We start from the raw sequence: 21,126 nt of genomic DNA on the forward strand, positions 1-21,126 counted from the left end.
CATACAGAACACTGTCCAAGAGAGATGAGCAAGGTTTATAAAATGGGTCTCAATTGATTATTAAAAATAAGAAATGCATCTTACATACATCAGATTACATCATACCTAAATTGAGAACAGGGAACCCACAGTGTCCCATACTATTCTAAAATTCTTGCTGTTCAGACCTAGAGGTACATTTCCTGTTTTTTGGTTGGACTCCTAATGATGAAGAATGCTTACCCCTGGGAATTTTGCTGACATTACATCTACATTTTCCAGATGTTTTGTCCATCACTTCAACAAAGAAACAAAGTTTCTGTTTAAAGTCAGAGACAAAGTGAGGAATGACCAGGTACTAATTAATGCCAAGGTTTAATTTGGAGTAACAAGCCGCATATTCCTTATCCAAAGACTATCCTGTGATTAACAGCACCACAAAGCTTATCAGTTTCCTTCTGAAAAGATTCAACACTTCAAAATTGATAAAGATTAGTTGCCTATTAAAACACAAACATACACAATAATAAAAGAATCAAGTAACTATATTAAATGCTTAAAAGTCAGGAAAGCTTAAAAAAATGTTGTTACACTGAGAGTAACAAGCACTAAAATACCTTATATGTACTTTATGGTTTCCATTTAACAACAGAAATATTAAGGACAGGGTTTGCTCTGTAATCAGCCTTGAGCAAGGAGCACAATAAAAGCTGTGTTGCCCCAAGAGATGACCCGGAATCATTCTGCCACTCATTCCCCCCTTATTCATTCTCCCTCAAGTTAAAGGAATTGCTCCTCTGGTTTAAGTTAACCATATGCTTAAATATATTCCTGAATCAAGGTCTAAATTACTGAAGTAAACAGCCACAGCTGTAAATATTCAACATGGAGCAGACATGTTGCTAAAGGATTTGCTGTTTCAATCACTTTTTGGTGTAGAAATACATCTTGAAGTAAAAATAGAAATATATGTACCAAAAAGTTGCGGAAACAATTTTTACTCAAAATTCTTTGGGCTTGAGACCAAATATACAAAGTTCCTGCTGGAAAGAGGAATTCCTCTATTAGCATGAAAACAAGGCAAATCTAACTGTATGTTAAACTTCACTCAAAATCTAACTGTATGTTAAACTTCACTCAGTATCTGTGATACAAAGACCTTCCTCCAGAAAACTGCAGAGACTTAACAGTCGTGGCCTACTTTGACTGATACTGAGACAGGCTTTAGCTCAGAAGAAAATCTTTTTTGTTATGGATGTTTGGGGATGGAAACAGAGATTGACAGGGAAATAGGGGAAAAAGACAGTGATACCACTCGCTGTTTGTTTTGGTTTGCCTCAACAGGGACATGACTGCCTCTGTTGCTATTCTTCTGCATATGGAAATGTGGGCTTCGTAGTCAAGAGAGAAGGCAGAACAGACATAATTAACTTTTCACATCTCTAGGAGTGTGAGAAAGCAAATAAAAAAAATCCTCGTGCATCCACTGCTGAATGGCCACCTGACCAGGTCAATGGGTGGAGGCAGAGCACCCCACACCTTGTTTAAAGAATTGCCCTACACTGAACGTCATCTCAGCCTAATGACCACAGGGGCCTCTTCAGAACTGCTGGAGTTAAGTTTGAGAACCGCTAGGAACGACTGCAATCCAGGCCCAAACTCTGAAAGCCAATTCTAAACCAGTTACGTTTTAAATCACTTCTGCTTAGGATCAGAGGCAATGGACACAAGTTGGATGCTGGGAAATTTCAATTAGATACCTGGTAAAATTGCTTATTTCAACTGCTCCTGGAACAGAATGCTTAGAGAGGCAGTGGTATCTCCAACTTTGGATGTGTTCAAAACTTGACTGGAGAAGTCTCTGAGCAACATGCTCTAATTAGACTTGCTTTGAGCAGTAGGTTGGACCGGATGACCTCTAGAGGTCCCTTCCAACCTAAATTGTCCTATGATTCTATGAAATGTTGAAAAATAACTGTAAGGTCTGCACTATCCTGGAGTTCAAAAGTACAAGGAAGTTTGACTAGAAGTGACGCAAGAAGCAGGACTACCAGAATTTTCCTGGAAAGAAGAGTGAAAAAGCTTGACTACAACCAGCACGGAGCGGGGAGCATTCCCTGTTTCTGGTTGTAGTCACATTGGTCATGCAGCTGTTGGCAAGTCATATAACTTAGCACCTGAGAGCTGAACACTTACTGCTTCATTTCCACCAGCTGGAGCTAGTGTCTCTGCCCTGTTAGAAATCAAATTTTAAAACTCTCTTTTTTAAGAGCAGGTGTGGTCATGAGCTTGTCAAAGCATCATTGATAACAATTCAGAAGATTGAAATCTGAAGATTAAAAGAATTTTTGGCATAAAGATTTCCTGGTGCACCAGACAGAATAAAACTTTGTTCTGGAGGGTAGTAGCTATTTCTCTAAAATATTTTTCCGCAATTTGGAGGGGGGTAGATAGAATTTATCTGTTAACTGGATAAAGATTCAAATCTACTGAAACTTTTATCTGGTTACTTTTAGGTTGGTTTGTTTCCTACTGGGCCATGCGTGGCTTGGAGACTGTCCAAATTCTTTTCTTAAAAGCTTTTCTAGGCTATTGGCTTAGGATATGGGCAAAAGACTGAAGATCTTTCAGAACATATTCTTTTCTCCTTCTTTCTACACACTGTGCACTCCCCAATTCACAATGGGGTAGAGGCCAAGGGATAGATGTCTGAGATGGCAATATCACAGATGACAGCAGAAGATGCCATTTCCTTATGTTAAAACCTATTATTTGAAAATTCTGTAACTGAAACGACACTGAGCTTCTGTTATAGTCTCACAGTTTTAGAGAGGAGTCATAAAATGTCAGGTTGTCCAGAGCTATAGATACATGTAAAAGGAAATGATTAATGTTTTGACATTATCAACATGCCGATACTATCCTAGTAATGCAATGCCATAAGTGGAATATACTTGTTTAGCGGAATCTCAGTAGGTTTATTTATGAAAAAAAAAAAAGGAATATTATGACTGTATAGGTCATTTCAAAGTGAGAATATTTAAAAACATTTATTACAAAAATTTACTTACCGAAATACCCAAAATACTGGGAGATAACAAATTCCAATACATAACACTGGCTACTTTAAGTTGAGAGAGCAGCAAACTGGAAGACCTGTCCCTATTATGCCACTGATTCCCTTAGTGAGCTATGGCAACCTACAAAACCTGTCCCTGCTTTTATTCCCCATCTCCAGAACATTTTATGCACAAATACATGGCCAGGGAATTTAGGTCATACAAAGGGAGTAATTTAGCCCTCTAGCTATCTAAATATCTAATCTCTTAATATATTTGGCCAGATTCAGATGAGATGCTGCTTTACCTTTCCCAGATGGCAAAAATAGAAATAGTTAGGCATTAAGTTGATGCACAGGGTGTTAGCCTGGCATACGACTTCAAGCATATCAGCAAATACATATTGTGGGAGCAGCAACTAAGTTGAGCAATGATCAGTTTAACATTACCTTTTCCGTATAATAATGGTGTGAAGAATAGTCCTCCAGTGTTTTTCTTTATTGGTTCCAGTAATTAAGTGAAACATTACGTGGTATGTACTGAAGTATGCAGGAACTGCCAATCTGTGCTAATTATTTTTCTTACAGTTGTATTTATCTGATATGTGCTGATTTCTTGGGGTCTGTATTTTATGATTATTCTTGTGACTAAACAACATTGGGATGATGCGGAGGCTGAGGGATAATGCTAGACCCTTCGACCCAACAGTCACAAACAAATTAAATTCACCATAGGTCTATCTATTATGTGGTTTTAAATAACATCCTGAGAACCTTCTACTGCAAGTTGCATTCATGCTGAGGCATTTCTTTTGGCACGTTTACCTGAACTGGGCTTAAATCCTAACCTGCCTTTCATCCAGATGGGTGACTCAGCTCAGCATTTTTGTTAAAGGAAATCCAGTGCCTTTCTGACACACAGAAACATGCCATCTTGGTGTTCGACTACATAATCCTTTTGTCTGAAAAGAAAAGCCCAAGTGTATTTGAGAAAGATCATATTTTTCATTTGGCTTATGGAACACTTATAAACTAGGACTCCTAACTGTGATTCCCAAACACAAAACAAAGTCAAAGGTTACAGCATATGTTTTTGTTTCAGCTTCTCCAAATTACTTGCAAATGTATTCAAACACAATATGCGGAGATACTTTATTTTATTGAAAATAACAGACTACAGGGTGCTGCAAAAAAGACTGAGGTACCTCAAGCATAAACATGGAAAGAATACATTGGTTTAGAAACCCATAAATCCTTATTTGAATCTGCCAACCTGAAAGCCAAGTAAAGCCCGAAAAAACTATTTTTCCTAAATGCTATGTCTGATTAAGCCATACTATTAAATGACAGCTGAACTTTAACATTAATATGATATTATTTAAATAACTGCATGATTTTTTTTTACACTAAAATGATGAATGATTTTTGGACAGCTCAATTGACATAAAGCAAGAAACCCCTTTAATGAGATTTGACAAAATGGAGACATATGCAGAATATTCGTTACAGCTCATGTCGCAGAGCCCTTCCTGGGGAGACTTGGGTTTGGTTGTGTCTTTTCTTTCGTTCATTTTTTTTATAGTTTATTTTGATTGTCTACAGGCACTGAACCATCCCTTTCAATTGCCACTTCCTTTCTCCATGGATTTTGAATTTAGCTTGTGTCATTTACATATTACTCTTAATCACAGAATTTTATATGTTACAGTTTGGAGTTGGAATTGTAAGAAATCTGTGGAATGAAGGCATGAGGTTCAGTCATTTTAACCTTTGTCAACTGGGTATACAAAGAACTAACAAAGATATTTTTCTGAGGAAACTTGTGAAGAGATAAAGCTTGCACTAAAGAACAACTTATTAAATTCTGGTATTGATATTTTCCAAGCCAAGTGACAAATCAACAACTCTGCTAAAACTTTCTCTTCTTTTTTTCTTTTTTTTTTTAATAAGCAAATTGCATTAAACAAATATGCAACATAAAAGCCCATGGCAAGGGTAATTTCATAGTGAACACTTCAGAGGATGCTCTAAACTCCTTTAAAACCATGTTTTCATAGCACCCAGCACCACCCATTAGAGGGATGCTTTTCTCTTTCAGGAAGCTGAATATATACAGAAATATGGACATCACAGAGAAGCTCAGGTGCCGTTTCACTGGATAAAAAACACCTATCCAGAGATGCCAGTAATTCAAAAAAATCTGCCTGGGAAGGTACTGATGTAAATTTAAGGTGGCTAATAATCACTGGATAACTCCCTCCCTGGGGTCCCACATAGATTTTTAGGATGTTGCAAATTTTTCATTCCTGTATCACTTCACTTTGATCCCAGGGACAATTTTCATAACATTGAAAGCATGGAAGAAACATGCTAAAACCACAAGGTTTGACAAACTGTCTGCCCCATCTATTCAGACAGAATTGATCATCTTAACCTTTTCTCTGTGTGTAAATTTAAGCTGCCCCAAAACATTTACAAACTTTCTCACATAAAATCTAACAGGTAAAAAACCCAGAAAACACCAAAATCACTCAAGAATAAAGAACACAGGAAATCATCATCAAAAAGCTTAAGTTTAGAACACACATACAAAAAAACCCCAAATACAAAGAAACAAAGATGAGAAATGATTGAGCAAGGGGTAATCCCTCAGGCTACAGAAAACTCCATATCCATAGCTGTGATAAAGCCTTCTATCTAACCATGCCTGCTTCACTACCAGCATTCATTCAAAGACATTCTACATAGCAGCTGGTGTAAAAAAAGTCAGGTACGTCAGCAAAATGCTGAGGTTGAATTAAAACGAAAAATAAAGGCACGGAGGGAGAGAGGGGAAAAAAGAAAGAGCAGAAGTGTCCCTACCTTAGCCTTACCTTCGCAACATTCCCGTCAAAATCCTGGAACTCTTCCCCAGGTTTGCATCTGTTTCTCTAAGCTGGGGAGAAAAGAGTCCCATTAAAGGCAAAAGGCACATGTACTCCATTCTGTACAAAGGACGGATATTTCTACCGTCATTTGGGTCAACCAGCTTCAGGTTTAGCCCACAACAATCTCTCATGTAAGAAAGCCACTGAAGCTCTGAAAGTTAAAAATGTTTTGTCTGATTTTCACTTATGTAAAGATGAAACCCACAGAAGATAAGACATTGAGGCAACAAAGATGAACCAGGATAAAGAGCAAAAGCTTTACAAATAACGGGTTGCAGGTAGAAGCTATATAAATTGGTATCCATAATTCCCATTGATGTGTGTATGTGTATGGGTTATGTATATTAGTGAGGGCATCAAGGGATGAAGAGACAGCCATGCGCTGTGTTCCTGATGCTTTATGAAAAGAAAAACAAACATACCTTTCTTCCATGGTTTTTCAAAGACAGTAGTTTAAAGAAAAAGCAAAAATACAAAACAGTGTCCTTTTACCAATTCTGTGTAAAATAAATATGCCTATACTGTCCCTTAAATACAAAACTTGTACTGACCTTACAGCATCCATCCACTGGGATGGATGCCCAAATACTTTGTGAACAGTATATAGTATGTACATGAGGCACAGCTCTATAATATATATTTTTGCACATAAGGATCACTCACTCACTGAAAATAGCATTTTTGTAGTTTATTAGGACACAGGAAACCTACATTTGCAGCTAAACTTAATTAGCTGACGTGTTCTACAGCTCTCAAAAATCTTGCAAAATAGGTAAAAGCACAACTGAATAAAAATTGAAATTGGGGAGATGAAAAGTTATGAAGAAAATGAACTTCATATTGAAAAAGAACAATTACTTCTATTGCTCTTTAAAAGGGATTAAAACCTCCCCTCTATTTTTGTGTTTATCAGTGTCCCACAAAATGAAGTCTAGAAATGGAGAAGGGTATAGGAAGAATAGAGTTACTCTCCTATTGCCTCTTTTGCTACTGGTAGCTAGAGAAGAGACATCTTTTCACTTTTTAGAGATCTTGGAACCAGCGGGACATCAAAATCTACTGTAAATGATAATGTAATGATTGTCAGTTATGAAATAGCAGGGATCACTGTTTCTAACATGCCCAGAAACACAGCTGTGTGTACATATATAAAAACATTCTTCTCCTTATGAAAGCTGAATATTTACCTCTTCATTATCAAATCAGATTGAAAGGATTACCTGACTCATTGACTTCTTACTAAAGAAACTTTATTGTAGAAGACAAAATGCATCCTGCGTTATAAATCCATCAAAACAGTAACACTGCCAAGAAAAGTGGCAGTCTTCCAATAACAAATCACCTTCACCATAACAAATCACTACTATATCTTGAATAAAAGCATAGCAGCAATATTAAAACCAGTTTCTATTTTGGAGCTCAATACTGTAAATATTTGCTACCAGATTTCATGTTTATTACTGAAATTAGTAGTTGCAATCAATGACACATAACATTATTGCATAAATTTCCTCCTTGTTCTTGTAAAAGGTATTAAGGAAATACCAAGTAGAAGCTTGGACTAGATACCACCATCCAAGACGTGCTCTTAGCAATATCATATTCAGTGGGGAGGCTTGCACTGACTCTCAGATCTCTGTAATTATGTGCCATGATGGAACAAAGATGAGCATTATATTCCAGGGAGGCCATTCCCTCATTTTTTTCCTGATTCATCTAGACAATTCAAGCTCCAGAAAAGCAGTTTAGCCCAGTTTGACACGAGTAACAGAAGAAAAAACGTCACAATAATTTTTAAAAGGCTCATTAAAAAGCCAAGTTCTTATCTATGCTAGAAGGGAATCTGAAGTACAAATGTATGCTTTACATTGGTCTTTTATTATTCATAAAGATGCATTTAACACTTGGGGCTTTTCACAGAAAAGGAGCTCTCTCCTTTTTACCATTATATGTTTGATCCTAACTTTCCTCTCTTGCTGCAGGATTCTACCTGACAGCTAGAATCAGTACTGATAGTTAGGAAGGGGAAGCTGAATCTTAGAGGTTTGACAAACTCCTCTAAGCAAGACGACCTCATATTTGCATGGTAATAAAAAAAAAAACAACCCACAAAATAAGCGAAAGAAATGTTAAAAAAGAAACAAACAAACACATACACACATAGATGGAAGATCTCTAGCTACCTCCCAAGAGAACACTAAAAAACCACCTTTTCTTCCTGCATTGGTGGAAAAAAACAACATAAAGAGTTTCAAGCTGTAAGTTTGTTTTTATTTAAAACTGAAATATCTGGTGGTAGTTCTTCCATCACTTCTTTACCAATAGCAGTGCACTGCAGAAGGCAAAGAACTGGTGGCATGCAAACCTGTTAAATGGCATATGAGGGCACTCCCTTGTTTCACGGAACTGCTGCAGCAACAACATTTTCAAAGATGCTTTGATATTAGCCAGAGCAAATCTACACGGTGTTTAAGAAAGCTTTTAAAGCATAATATTGATAATAATAATGAGAAAGGAAGGAAGATGAACCAGATGCTGATGTTGATATCTTGTCTACCTTAGACACATTTTAATTTGAGGTTTTCCTAAAAAATGTTGCATCTTTTAGAGTCCTTTATACTCCAGTTAACCTATCTGACTCTTGTAGCAGAGCTTTTATCCCTTCTCTTTGGCTTAAAAAAAAGTAGTTTAGAGAATTCCTCTTCACAACTGCTACTACACATGTATTTTGCACTGCACATGATCTTCATGTATTCAAAATGATACTAGCTGTTGTCTTGCATTTTTCTTCATTCAAATGTTTTACTTTACAGACAGGAAAACTCATATATGGAAATTTAACCAAACTATAGAGACACTAACCCATTTAAATTTTGCTCATAAGAAAATCTTCCTAATTTTCATGACATTGACTGCTAAGAACTGACCATCATACTCAAGCTGACATTTGACTCTCAGAAGACAAGTTTCTTCCCTCATTGGTTAGATAATAACTCCATGTATTCAGTGTAAAGCTACCATGCATTGACAGAGCACCCTCTGTCCTGTTCTTTAAAAAATCTCCATAAAACGGAAAACTTGCCAAGTTATCCAAGATCATCCCTGACTGTACATCTGAGTATATAGACAGCTGGGACAGATGCGCGCATGTGGCTCCACTGGAGAACTTTTCTGAATTCCCTAAACAAAATATTTAAGTGGCATATGATAAAAACTTGGAATTTGAGATCTTCCATTTATGACAAGAGGTCTTTCGCTGAACTGCGATGGGATACACTTTCCTAGAATACCCTTATTTTTAATCTTGCTCCTTGAAGCTTATAGGTTTTGCCATCAAAGAAATATGCTCTTCAGGTGGAAAGCACAGAAAAGGAAAAGTTTCGCTATGAACCATGTGTACAGAGTCATCAGAACTACACTCCCTCTTTCCCAAGGATTTTTAGGATCAGCAGAAAGCAGTACATGTTATTAATCTCCATTGCCTAGCTTTTACTTGTCCAGCTAGAAACAGAAAAGCATCTCAGACTCAGCCGTCACTAGGGATGTGAGGAGTGAAGGTGAAATAATACACAAAGTTGCCTGAACAACACTTGGTAAATGCTCACAGTCCTTAGCTACATTTAATGATTTAGTTATATTTAATGTTTTAACGTAGCTAACTCCCAGGACTTCAGAAAGCAACTGGTACAGCTGACAGAAAATGCTTCATTAAAGCCACCATATGAGGCTTTACCAATCAAAGCCATCCAGGTAAAGAAACGCCCTGGGACAGATAAAGGAGTTTTCTTAAGTGGCCTTGGTCAGCTCGAGGCTTGTAAGAGGACTTAGCTTTGGCAAAATTGGACACTCAGGAAAGTATCTGATCAACGTGTCATGGACCGAACGTCACAGGTACTCCTGGTTCTGTGAGCACAAATCAAAACCAGGGAGGCAAATTTCTTAGCCTGAAGTTCAAAGAAGTTGTATGCATTGGATAGGATGGGCTTCTGGGCATCTTCATTAATGCTACAGAGTAAAGATGATCCCTATGGGGGCAACATAAGCCAAAAATGACACAGATATGTTACCTTGACTGTAGTGACAGAGCAGCAGTGTAAGAAACTGCTACCTGTTCTTTCACACAGAATTGCCTAAGGAGGCAACTTTAGCATTTGCAGCTACAAGGCTGATCAATTATTAGAAGCTAAATTGTGATACTGAGCTTTGTTTCATAGAAAGTCCAAAAAGTCGTTGCAATGGACACTATAACAAATCCTTCAAAGGACAGAAAACTGACTTATCTGTGATGTTAGTGACAGAAAGCTTGCGTCCAGCAGTGGGTTTGGTGACTTCAGTGTGACTGCCTGTAGGAGAGGCTTTGCAGGATTGGGCCTATATAAGACACTTTCCAAGTGCTTTGCTGCAGATGGTGATTACACTCACAATAGCAGCTGATTTGTATGAAGCTAATCAATACGCTGGATTATTTTTGCATGCACAGAGAACTTGTCCAAAGCAAAATCCGAGACCAGCAATTACTTATCAAACTTACCCTTTCCCGAGCACGCTGGATCTTCTCTCTGTCATGGCTGAGGTTTTCCAGCATCTCCTGTCCAATCTGCTCTGCATTAAGAAATCAAAATATAAATCATGAAAAATATAGCTTGTGACTGTAAGGCCTCAAAATGCCAGGTTAGATTGTAACAGCGGCATTTAATACATGTGGTAGCCTAATCACTCCTCCTAACTGCGAAGACATCATTATACTAAATTTTAAGTTTTTCAAGCAATGTAAAACTGAAGAAGTAACAACCAAACCAGAAGCTGTCCCCCTGCAATCTCTTGAGGTTGTCTAGGCCCTGGGAATTGACGCTGACCTTTGGTCTGTGAAACAAAGGCAAGAAGACTCTCAGACTTGCTCTAAGTGCTGGGTGTTCATACTTCCCACATGCTCCTTAAGCCCACTCCTTGTCTTAGGAAGTCAGGAAGCTTTTGATAAAACACCAGCCATCCTGACACCTCTAACGACAATGAGAAGTCATACTAGAAGAAAACCACTCTCTGTGCCTCTCAGCATTTACCATTGATGCTTAAATAAAAGCTATTCCAGGCTAAGCCCGGTTACTGGTGTCTATTTTGCTCCATCATGGACTATTTCTGGCACGCTTAGAGATACGCTGTAACGGATCTCCTGATGTTTTTAATAGCAGACATATACATTAATCCATTGTCATCACCGTTTGTTTACACAGGAGTTGTTTGCTTCTGCAGCTTATGCTGCACCAAAGGTTGCAAAATTGTAGTGCCGAGGCCTCAAGATATGGTACAAAGACAACACAAGACGCCAAAACTTTACTCTTCAAACAGCTTCAGTTAAATGCTCCTCTAACACTGAAATATTAGCAGCAAGTATAGAGAAGAGATGTTAATCTTCAAAGCTCTACAGAACATTAAGAAACCCTCCCTGTATTTCCCCGAAGGAGAAAAATAAGTTAAATCATTCCCATTTTACAGATGGGGAAACAGACACAAGGAGCTGAAGCAGCTGTAGCTTGCCTCAGGACACACAGCACGTGTGAGACAACCAGCATTTCTGTGCACATTCATTTAGGCTACTTAGCTAGCTTGCCAGAGATACGCACCAAAACTGAGTGGAACTACAAAAACGTGATTTTTTTTCATAAACAACAAAAATCATGTCTTGCTTTTGTTCTGCTGAATGAGTGGGATCTTAAAATGTCATTATTTGAGGAGCCTCAAGAAAATTAATCATTAAAAATTCACCAATATGTTAGTAGAGCAAACATGACTATTCTTATTTTTTTTAATAGATACAGTCCATTTTCAGGAAACATTCCCAAGTAGAATCACCTCAAACTTTAAAAATTTGACACAAGCCATTTTTTTTCTAAATCCATTTAACACAAGGTACACACTCTGCCAGATAAAGTCTAAGGAAATTCATTACATATATATTTCTCTATCTGTTGCCAAGTACAGTACAAGTAAGATAAATATTTCCTCAGATATCTGACCACAAATTGACATCCTCATTATGCTATCTTGTCCCTCTTGGCTTGCTGCTCTTTACTTTTAGCTGTATATACAATGCCTCCCAAAGGTGAAATGCGGTAAGATATGTGGTTATTGAGTTAAAAAAGCTGTAAGGTGCAGTACAGCTATACAAATGGTAGCCTAAGAAAGCGATACAAGACAGAGCTTTGCCTATGTTTGCATGTCAAAGGACTTACTGGATGAAACTATACTGAGCTTATTCCTCATCAAAGCACTCAAAATACGGTAATGCACAAACAGATACATGCATTCAAGGTAATCTGGAGGAGAAAAAACAAAGCAAAATCCCTTAAAAACAGAGAGGAAAAAAATCAACAAATTACTAACCAAGTAGCATGAGGTGGAATGATAACAGATATTTATTGCTAAAAATTATACGTATGTTTGCACAGACATAAAGGAGTGCGAGGAGCCGATTTTCCTTCAAAGGAATAACTATAAAGTAAATGGCTAAAATGGCTTGGTATTTCACAAACAAAGCCCAAAAAGATGTTTATAGAAAACAGTTCTATTTTTATTACATCAATTTTAAGAAAGTTACTGTGGGGTTTTTTTTCATCTTCTTCCTGTCACTGGCAAGTTCACACTCTTAGCTTTTTATAATGATTGAGTTTATTTTCCAACCATCAATGTGACAGCAGCATCAACTGTAAGTGAGGGTAAAACACCATCACTTTGACGAATAGTGTATTTTCCTCTCATTGTCGATGACTGAAGACATCAATAAATAAGGAAGGAGAGCATGTCAGCCAGAATATCACAGAATGAATTGTTGATATGACACTTAGGGATTAAACCTTCAGCCATGAAGTTCAACCTAGCAGAGGGGTCTGAGAACTGAGATAGTTGCGTTTCTTCCCAGCAGCCTCTATAGATAAATAATTGGACGGATCATCAATTTTACAGGAGCAGCTTTACTCTACATGCACTTTAGCTGATGATCTTTGGCCTTTTTTGGGCTAAAATAACAACATAAGTTGAACAAAGAGACATAACGGAAGTAACATAATCTCACAATAAGTTTGCAAACATAAATTGACACCTTTATCCACAGATTCTTTTCATATCCTTGTTCTACTCAGAAAATTCACTGATGACAGTGAAACTGGATTTTTAGTTGCAAGGTCAAGACAGTCAAACAAAAATATTAATAAATAAAGAAAATACAGACTTATAAATGATAAGAAGATATGTCTCCTCACTTGGTTTGCAACTGAGGGTGCCTGGGACGGGAAAAAAGGTAACATTAGCCCACAATACAGCTAATTACAAGCTTGATATCATTGCCATCTTCTTGCTATAATTTTGACGCCGATGTTTTCCTGCCAGTTAAAACCTTCATCTATGTGGCAGATTCATGCTTTTAGTGCAACAGTGCTGTATAGATCTTTCCAGACTACTTATAATGCAAATCATTGACGATGCTACTACAGTTATGCGAAAAGGTCAGGTTTCTAAGATATACTGTAGTGCAGATGCATGAATTAAGACCAACAGACAAACTGAAGGGTGTTGCATGTTGCCGGTAATGGTGTTATTTCCACAGAATCTTAACAACCTCAATTATTTGGGGATTATCCCACCCTTTTAGTCGGTATGTATGGACAATGTTTAGTACAGTGCAGTCCCAAGCCCTACAAAAGACTGTGTGGTGTTGCCTCTTCTAACTGAAATTCCCAAAGAGATGCATAAAATTATGTTCTAAAATTACAGCTAAACTATGAGAAGCAGAAGGGTGAATGCATTTACATCATTATTATCTATGTACTGACAGAGGGCAGGAATATTCGATATAGCAATTATCTCAGTCTGAAACAATGCTGTGATGAACAGAAAAAAAAAATTCTGAAAAAGTACATAACTTAATATTAACAAGCATCAGCCTTAAAGGGTGAATGCTGAAATTCACATCTCTAAATGTATTCTGCCTTAAAGGTGTTTGAACAAGGTATGGGAAGTCAGCCTCTTCAGTGCTGAACACTTTAATAATGCTATGTTGTGGGTCCAGCACAAATGCTGCCTGGTTCTATGAGACTGTGTTATGCAAAAATATAACACTTCTTATCCTAAAACAGTGAACGTAATTAGAAGAATGAAGACGCTTTGCCCAACCGAAGAAAAAACATCCCCCCCCAAACCAACAAATGCAAACCCAACTTCCCCCTTCATGTGTGCAAAAATTGGCACATGGTTTTCAACTTTTATACTGAGATAAACCCAAAGACAATGATCACTTCGACAGATGCTTTACACTCCTGAATATGCCCTTATTTGGAATTTGCCTGTAACCTATATGCAGTATTTATTTATATGTACAAATCATAATTATTTAATACATGTTCCACAAAGCTTGATTTCTGATACCTACACACGTATCAAGGATGCAAAATAAGTTGTGCTTGACTGGTGTTTCTTTTCCTTTTTTTTGCCTCCAGCCATTTCAGCATTTATATACTTTATCAGCTAAACTGATTTTGAAAGAGCTTTTTCTAATCACTCAAGTCAATAATACTTTTTTTCCTTAAGAATGACTAATATATTTACTCAAGAGACAGGAATGATACAGAATGAGCCTCTCCAGCCTTTTGGATAAACAAACATGCATTTTTATGAATTTTGAAGACAGAGTCCTACTTTTTCTTTTCATATGAAAAATAAAATAATTCAACATGGTTTATACAGCACTTTTCCTCTCCAAGTGTACCCTGTGTGTGCGTGTATATATAAATACATTTCATAAGAGGCAGCAGATATTCTGATATGGTTTAAAATGTAAAAAAAAGCTTAAAAACAACCAAATCATTGAGAGGATGCCTGGAAGTATGATTTGCCCAATCTCATCATATGTACAATGCATGCATCTGAGCTATGTAATTAGAGGTGGGAGAAGACAAACTAATTTACACTGGGAAAAGCAGAAGATCATGTTAAAAATCAAGACGGCTGATCTACAGAATCATGAAATAAATTCAGAAACCCACTGTGTGTTGTGAGAGAAGGCATCGGAGTAGGAATGGAGAATATTTCCACCCTGAGATCCTCAGCCTTGCCTAGTGAATAATGCCATTTGGGGACCGCAATTGTGTTGTCTTTGCACAGAGACATCTCATGCTCTGAAGGTGTAGCAGAAGTTCCCGGAAGATTTTTGGAGAAGAACTATGCTGACACAGGCAGAAACTCGGTAAACATACTCAAGGCTGAGGCACTTTTCTTCCAAAAGGCACTCCATTTTGGCCAGGTTAAAAGTTTAGATTTTAGGAGACTAAAAGAGATAAATCATCAACAGCAGTTTCTGGAAAAAAATGCTAGAAAGCGTTAAATGCTGGCTGTTCAGAGGTGACAGCAAGTAGATTTACAAACTTGGAAAATGTATGTTGCAGAAGTTAGAAGAATTCAGGGTTGAGTCAAATGCTTTATGCTTCTGACAGCAGAAAGTTAATAAAGGAAGTGATGACATATCTTTAAGTGTAGGGACACAGGTAAAAGTCCTATAAATTTACAAGTTTGCAGTTGATATACATTTACATTGAACAGCCAATATAATTAGAGACAGAAGGATTTAGACCATTAAAGTTATTAAATGACAAGTACAGGTTAATACAGATAAATGAAGGATAATATAATGGCTATAAGCCAATGGAGAGACAGTTTGTAAAGCATTAACAGAACAGTGAACCATGCGAGTTGGTGTTCAAATGCTTCAAGAATTTGCAACAGAGAAGTTAATCTGCATGCTGTTAAGTGGTCACTTAACACAATAAAATAAAAATTAGCTACATGCTATAGGGACTAGTTGGCCTCTTCAGCAAATGCTGAATGGGTAGAAAGACAGTCAACAGCATACACCGAGGACATGCAACACTTCCAGAGCTGTCAGAAGTTCAGTTGCAAGAGAGGATAAAAGAAGTTGCCCAGTCTTACTGTGAAAGCAAAAAACACCTAAAAATACCTCCCAATCATCCAAAGTCCAAGATGTCCACTAAACTTAAAATACAAACATTTTTCAAACGAAAAAGGTCCATATAAGCTATAATGGATGTTCATGAAATTATTTTCATTGGCCAACAGCAAAAGGGGTCTGTTGATCCTGAGGTCAGGGAAACCAGAAAGAAAAACATCCGGAACACCTAATCAGAATTCAGGCTTTGTGCTTTGTTCAAAATAAGGAAGAAAAGATATTTGAGGAAGGTGCCACATGCCTTTAAGAACAAACTGGGAGCATTTCATAACCAACACCTCCTATGGTCCAGGCCTATTCTGTCCTTCCCCAGGAAAAAAAGGCAGATGAATGAGAAGAAAATAGGAAAAAGAAAGGAGAACGACAATATACAACAGACCGAATAACTTCACCTCTAGTAGCCTTTTCTTTTTCTAAGGTTTCATACCTTTTCTGAAATCCTAACTCACATCAATCTGCCGGTATAAAACTACTCATTTCTCACTAACTGATGCATTTTTTTCTGTCTACTCCCATCACCCATCTATCGGAGCTCCCTCACAGCAACATTCACAGGAGGTGGCAGACTTTGATTCTCCTGAGCGCTTGTCTACATTGAAGTCCAGCCATTGTTCTAGCCAGGCACCAGTTCGGCAATGCTCATCCGCTCCACATTCCTCCTTTCACACCTTCTTTCCCCCATCCTTCCTTCAAAAAAGTTCTAAGGCAAAAGAAATCCTTGCTTAGCGCATCAATAAGTAAACAACTTGCTACCCCCGTTTCAATCACTTATGTAAGTGAAGTTGGGAATCAACCCTCAGTGTCTTCTTTTCCTACTACTTTAAGTGCTGTCAGGACAGAAGTCCCCGCTCACTCTGAGTTGCAGTGCAGGGAATGGATGCTGCTTCATTACAATACTGCCAATCTTGAACTTTCCTGAAAGCGATTTAGCAAGAGAGAGTATTAACTATTCTGATTGCACCTAAATTAAGTTGCAGAAACATACCCTCTAAAACTTGATCCACAAACCATCACTTAATAAAACCTATGACTCCAAACAGCACTGAGATGACACAACAGTGATCTTTGGTTCATCTAACTAAGGCTGGCTTCCTAGTCATAATTTAATCAAAAACCCTCCACCATCTACCAAGTTTGCTATAAACTCAAAGCAGCGTAAATAATTATTTTGGACCCTGCAGTACTGGTTATTTCAAAGACTTAAAATGTGTAGGCAGAGAGCTGGCAACTTAGCCTTCTGCATTCAGCAGCTTGAGGCTCATAAAGTTGGCCCTACCTCTATAGCTGATTTACTCTTAAAGTAATAAATGCACTTCAAGACACAGAGTTGAGCACAAAATAGATGAGACAGCCAACCAGCAAACAGAAAACAAAGTCACATTAGGTTTCCAAAAGAGCACAAAATGTTTTGAAATGTTGAATTTTTTTTTTAAATTGAAGTGTGGAGCAAGAGATTTTTTTCAAACTTATTTAACTACACAAAACCACAGCATATGACAGTTAAACAGTACAAAGACGAAGAACAAAGTCTGCTAGTTATATCTGTAAGCACTGAAACAATTTTATATTTTTTTTTAACTGAGTCTTCATGACCCATTTATGTAAATGGGTCTTGAAGAATAAAACTTATCAGTAGGAACAAGGTGCTTTGCAGCAGCTCAGCTTCTGGACATCAGAAAATCTATGAGAAGAGTATATCCTCCAACTGTTTCAATCTGAGAAGTGGCTCCTTGAAGCAAAAAGCAATGTCAACAAATGAAAAGAAAGCCAGAGCCAAATAAAATGACATTTGGGTTTGTTCAGGTTTCCCCAAACATCCTGATGTACGAGGTTTATCCTGAATCCACAGACCGATTCGTAAGTCAGGAAAGCTGGCAACACAAGCAAAAAGACTTGCTTGTTTGATCTTTAATCCTTCCATACAGCTAAAGAGTGTTTTAACCTTTCTTGCACTGTTCAGCAATTCATTTTAAATGTGAATGGAACTATCTCCTGCTGTATTCACATTCATATTTAAACAATGAAAAACAGAAATAAAATAGTGTCCAGACATTAGAAAAATAAAACAAACCTAGAGGATGATTAATAAATAACGCTTAAAATCATTGAGCAAAAAGTGTAGCAGTCTGTGCAAAAATAAAGCGTTCTGAAAACAGTTTATATATATATATACATAAACTTTCTTAAACATCAGAAAGCCCACAAAGCAGGTGAACAGCTCAGCAACCTCCAAGCTGGCTTCAGTGCAACTCATTCTTTGAATACGAATTAGCAATGGGTAATCGCAGCATATTTATGAGGCCTTTTGCCTGGTCCTTTTCTCCAGTGAATGCTGTATTATTCATTGCGTGTGCCCTGACCCCAGTGCGCTCCTGTTCTGACAAATCATACTTGATTAAGACAAATCTTTATTAGTTAGCTAGTCAACTTCCCCATTTATCATTTGCAAATCCCATTCTCCTTTTCGGGTACAGTAAAAGTAACTGAGACCATTTTTTCTCCATATAAAATGAAATGCTTGTTACAGACAGTAAGTGCAAACAGAAGCCTAGAAGTCAGTAATAGATGATAAAACAAAGGTTTAATAGGCATAAATTACAAATGTGGCAAAACTCGAACACAATAGCTTACGTGAGATAGGCTGAGGAAACATTAATTAGCTCATCCTTTCAACGTTTCCCATTTTTCTACCAACTAAAACTCTCAAAATCTAAATGCCATATAAAAGAACTGTATTGCAAAGTTGGAGGCTGAAAGTACCAAGGTTTAAAAGATAATAATGAAGAGATTGCTGAGGAAAGTTATTGTTCAAGGTTTCTACCAAAACCAAAAAAATCTTTTAAAAGTTGATCTATAAAAGGAGGCAAAATGATTTAAAAATTATTCATGAAGCTTCAGTTTCCCTTGAAAATGTAGTATCTCTCCAAAGAGGTGGCAATTTGGAGAGGGAAAAATCCTTTCAAGACAATGTTAGTTTATTCAGTGGGTAATTTACAACTAGAAAACTGTGTGATGTCTAATGTTTTGTCATGATAGTGGTTTTGCTCACAGAGAAGGATGTTTCTTCTATCAGGTCTCTGGAGGTCTGAAGCAGCTACTTGGAGACGGAGGGAGAAGGAGCAGAGGGAAGGGACAGTCCATAGCTTACTGGGCTGGCTGTGGTTCAAGTCCCAGCTCTGCCCCAGGATTGTATTCTGGCCTCTGGAGGGATCTCTAGGAAATGCTCACTTAGCTGTGTTTTTGATGGTTGGATTCAATGACCTTAAAGGTTTTTTCCAGCCTAAATGATTCTATGATTTGTTTGGTGATGAAGTTTAGTAGTTTGCATATTTTGTTACATTTTGAATCTTGGTTTTATACACAATGATATTTATATCCACCAATTAGAATCTGTGTTCGTTTGAAATATACAGTAATTTAAAAACCTTCACCTAAAGGAAAAACATCGACATAACCATCTCTGTGCTGCTTACACAGCACACCTCTTACGGATTCCTGTCTTCCTCCACTTACACCTTCCCATCTGAAGCCATTTTTCCTTTGTTTATATTTTCATTTTTACCCTGCAGGACCAATGCAGCTATGGATTTTGCTCCTTTTTCACACACATGAGCTAAGTGCTAGTTATTTCCATCTGCAATGTTGCCTTCGATCACACACAGAGTAATGCTGAGAAAACCACTACCTCAATAAACCCACAGTAAGGGAACAGAGGGAACAATGAAAAATTCCTGATGGCCTGGCAAATCACTGTTATCAGGAGGTATACAAGAAGGAAAGAATCCAGGCTGATTTTAAAATCCAGGCTGAGTTTGAAGGTCTATGTATATTTTAAAAAAATAAATTAAAAAAGTCTCTGCTCTTGTACTTGTCAAACAAAGATATTTCTTCTGGAAATTGCTGAGATAGAAATAAAGACTTTCCTGTAATAGATTTTTTACAGTACTCTTCAGAGCAGAATCATATTTTAAGGATCAAGTTAAGCTCTTCAGATGGTATTGAAGAGGTAGACTTACATGGGGCCTTCACTGCATGTAGACACAATTTGTTTCTAAGGCATCCCTGCAAGGAAAAATAGTTGCAAAAAGTGATTTTTTTCTAAGATGAAAAGAGTGTTTTCTTCTGATGGGAGGAACTCAGCAACACTTAGTGATGCTTTTGGCATCTCTACATTAGATTACCGCTCTATGGTTCAACTGGGGGCAAACCTGGAGACTTCCAAAACCAAACTGATCCAGAACAGAGCAGCTTACTGCATGGGGCAGCAGTTTTTGCTTGGATTCTCCTGAAGCAGCTGACTGCGGAACTCATAAGTGAAGTCCCAGCTACTGGACACAGTCTTTGAGTCCCCGATGATTTGGGTGAAGATTACCAGAGAGACTGCTTCTCTCTGTTGGGTGTTACTTGAATTGCAGTCAGCAGATATGTGCACTGGAGGTGCCATGAAGAAGTGCTGGCAGCTGAACAGTCTCTATGAGGATGTCCTAGGTTTGGATCATATCGCCCCTCTCTTCTGGTCTGCCAGCCCTCAGACATGTTAGTGTGCAGGACACGCTGCCAAAGACATCAGGTGGTCTGCTGTGGGATGGAATTAAAGATTTCGAAGGACTTGCTGGCAGGCCACTGGTAACATTTATTTGAGTGAATGTTCTGCATGCCGCAGACAGAATAGATTAAGTACTAAAGTATTAAAGTAGATTTCTTTGCTGTAGCTTATTTCTACATTTCTAGAGGACCAACACGAGCAGAACAGTATGCCTAGGAGCCTCTAGCCCGACACAGTAAAGAGACAAGTATCTGGATTTTCTGTCATGCTCCAAGATCACGAACACAGGGAGGGCAAGGTCAGATCTGGGAAAGGACCCTGGACTGCTGGGTTCTGTATTTGAAATGAAAGGCATGCCACCTATGGGCAGGTACCATCCAGCCAACCATCCTCACTGATGTTACATACCGGCGCCCATGGCCATTTTCACATTTTATTGCTGTTTTGGATGCCAGTAAAAAAAATAAATAAATTGACCTTTCTGAAATTTCTTCAAGCAGTCTTTAATGTTGCAAGATAAGAGTTTCGAGAGACCGCAATTTTATTACTGGCTCAGCCACTGCTTTACACCTGGTAAATATTTGTGCCTGTTTCCCTGTTTCTA

General features: G+C 37.8%; 1 protein-coding gene across 2 annotated transcripts in view; it reads right to left on the bottom strand.

Annotated features, from left to right (window-relative positions):
- The window catches only part of VTI1A (vesicle transport through interaction with t-SNAREs 1A), a 274,146-nt gene that overhangs the window by 95,071 nt on the left and 157,949 nt on the right, over positions 1-21,126 (bottom strand). For both annotated transcript variants that reach the window (XM_082308622.1, XM_082308623.1), the window contains exons 6-7: positions 10,496-10,566; positions 5,911-5,972 (exon numbers count right to left, since the gene is read on the bottom strand). In XM_082308622.1, the coding sequence (XP_082164748.1) occupies positions 5,911-5,972; positions 10,496-10,566 (133 nt within the window). The remainder of the gene's footprint in view (positions 1-5,910; positions 5,973-10,495; positions 10,567-21,126) is intronic.

Source organism: Platalea leucorodia (assembly GCF_965183815.1).
Source record: "Platalea leucorodia genome assembly, chromosome: 4".
In the NCBI taxonomy this organism is placed as follows: Eukaryota; Metazoa; Chordata; class Aves; order Pelecaniformes; family Threskiornithidae; genus Platalea; species Platalea leucorodia.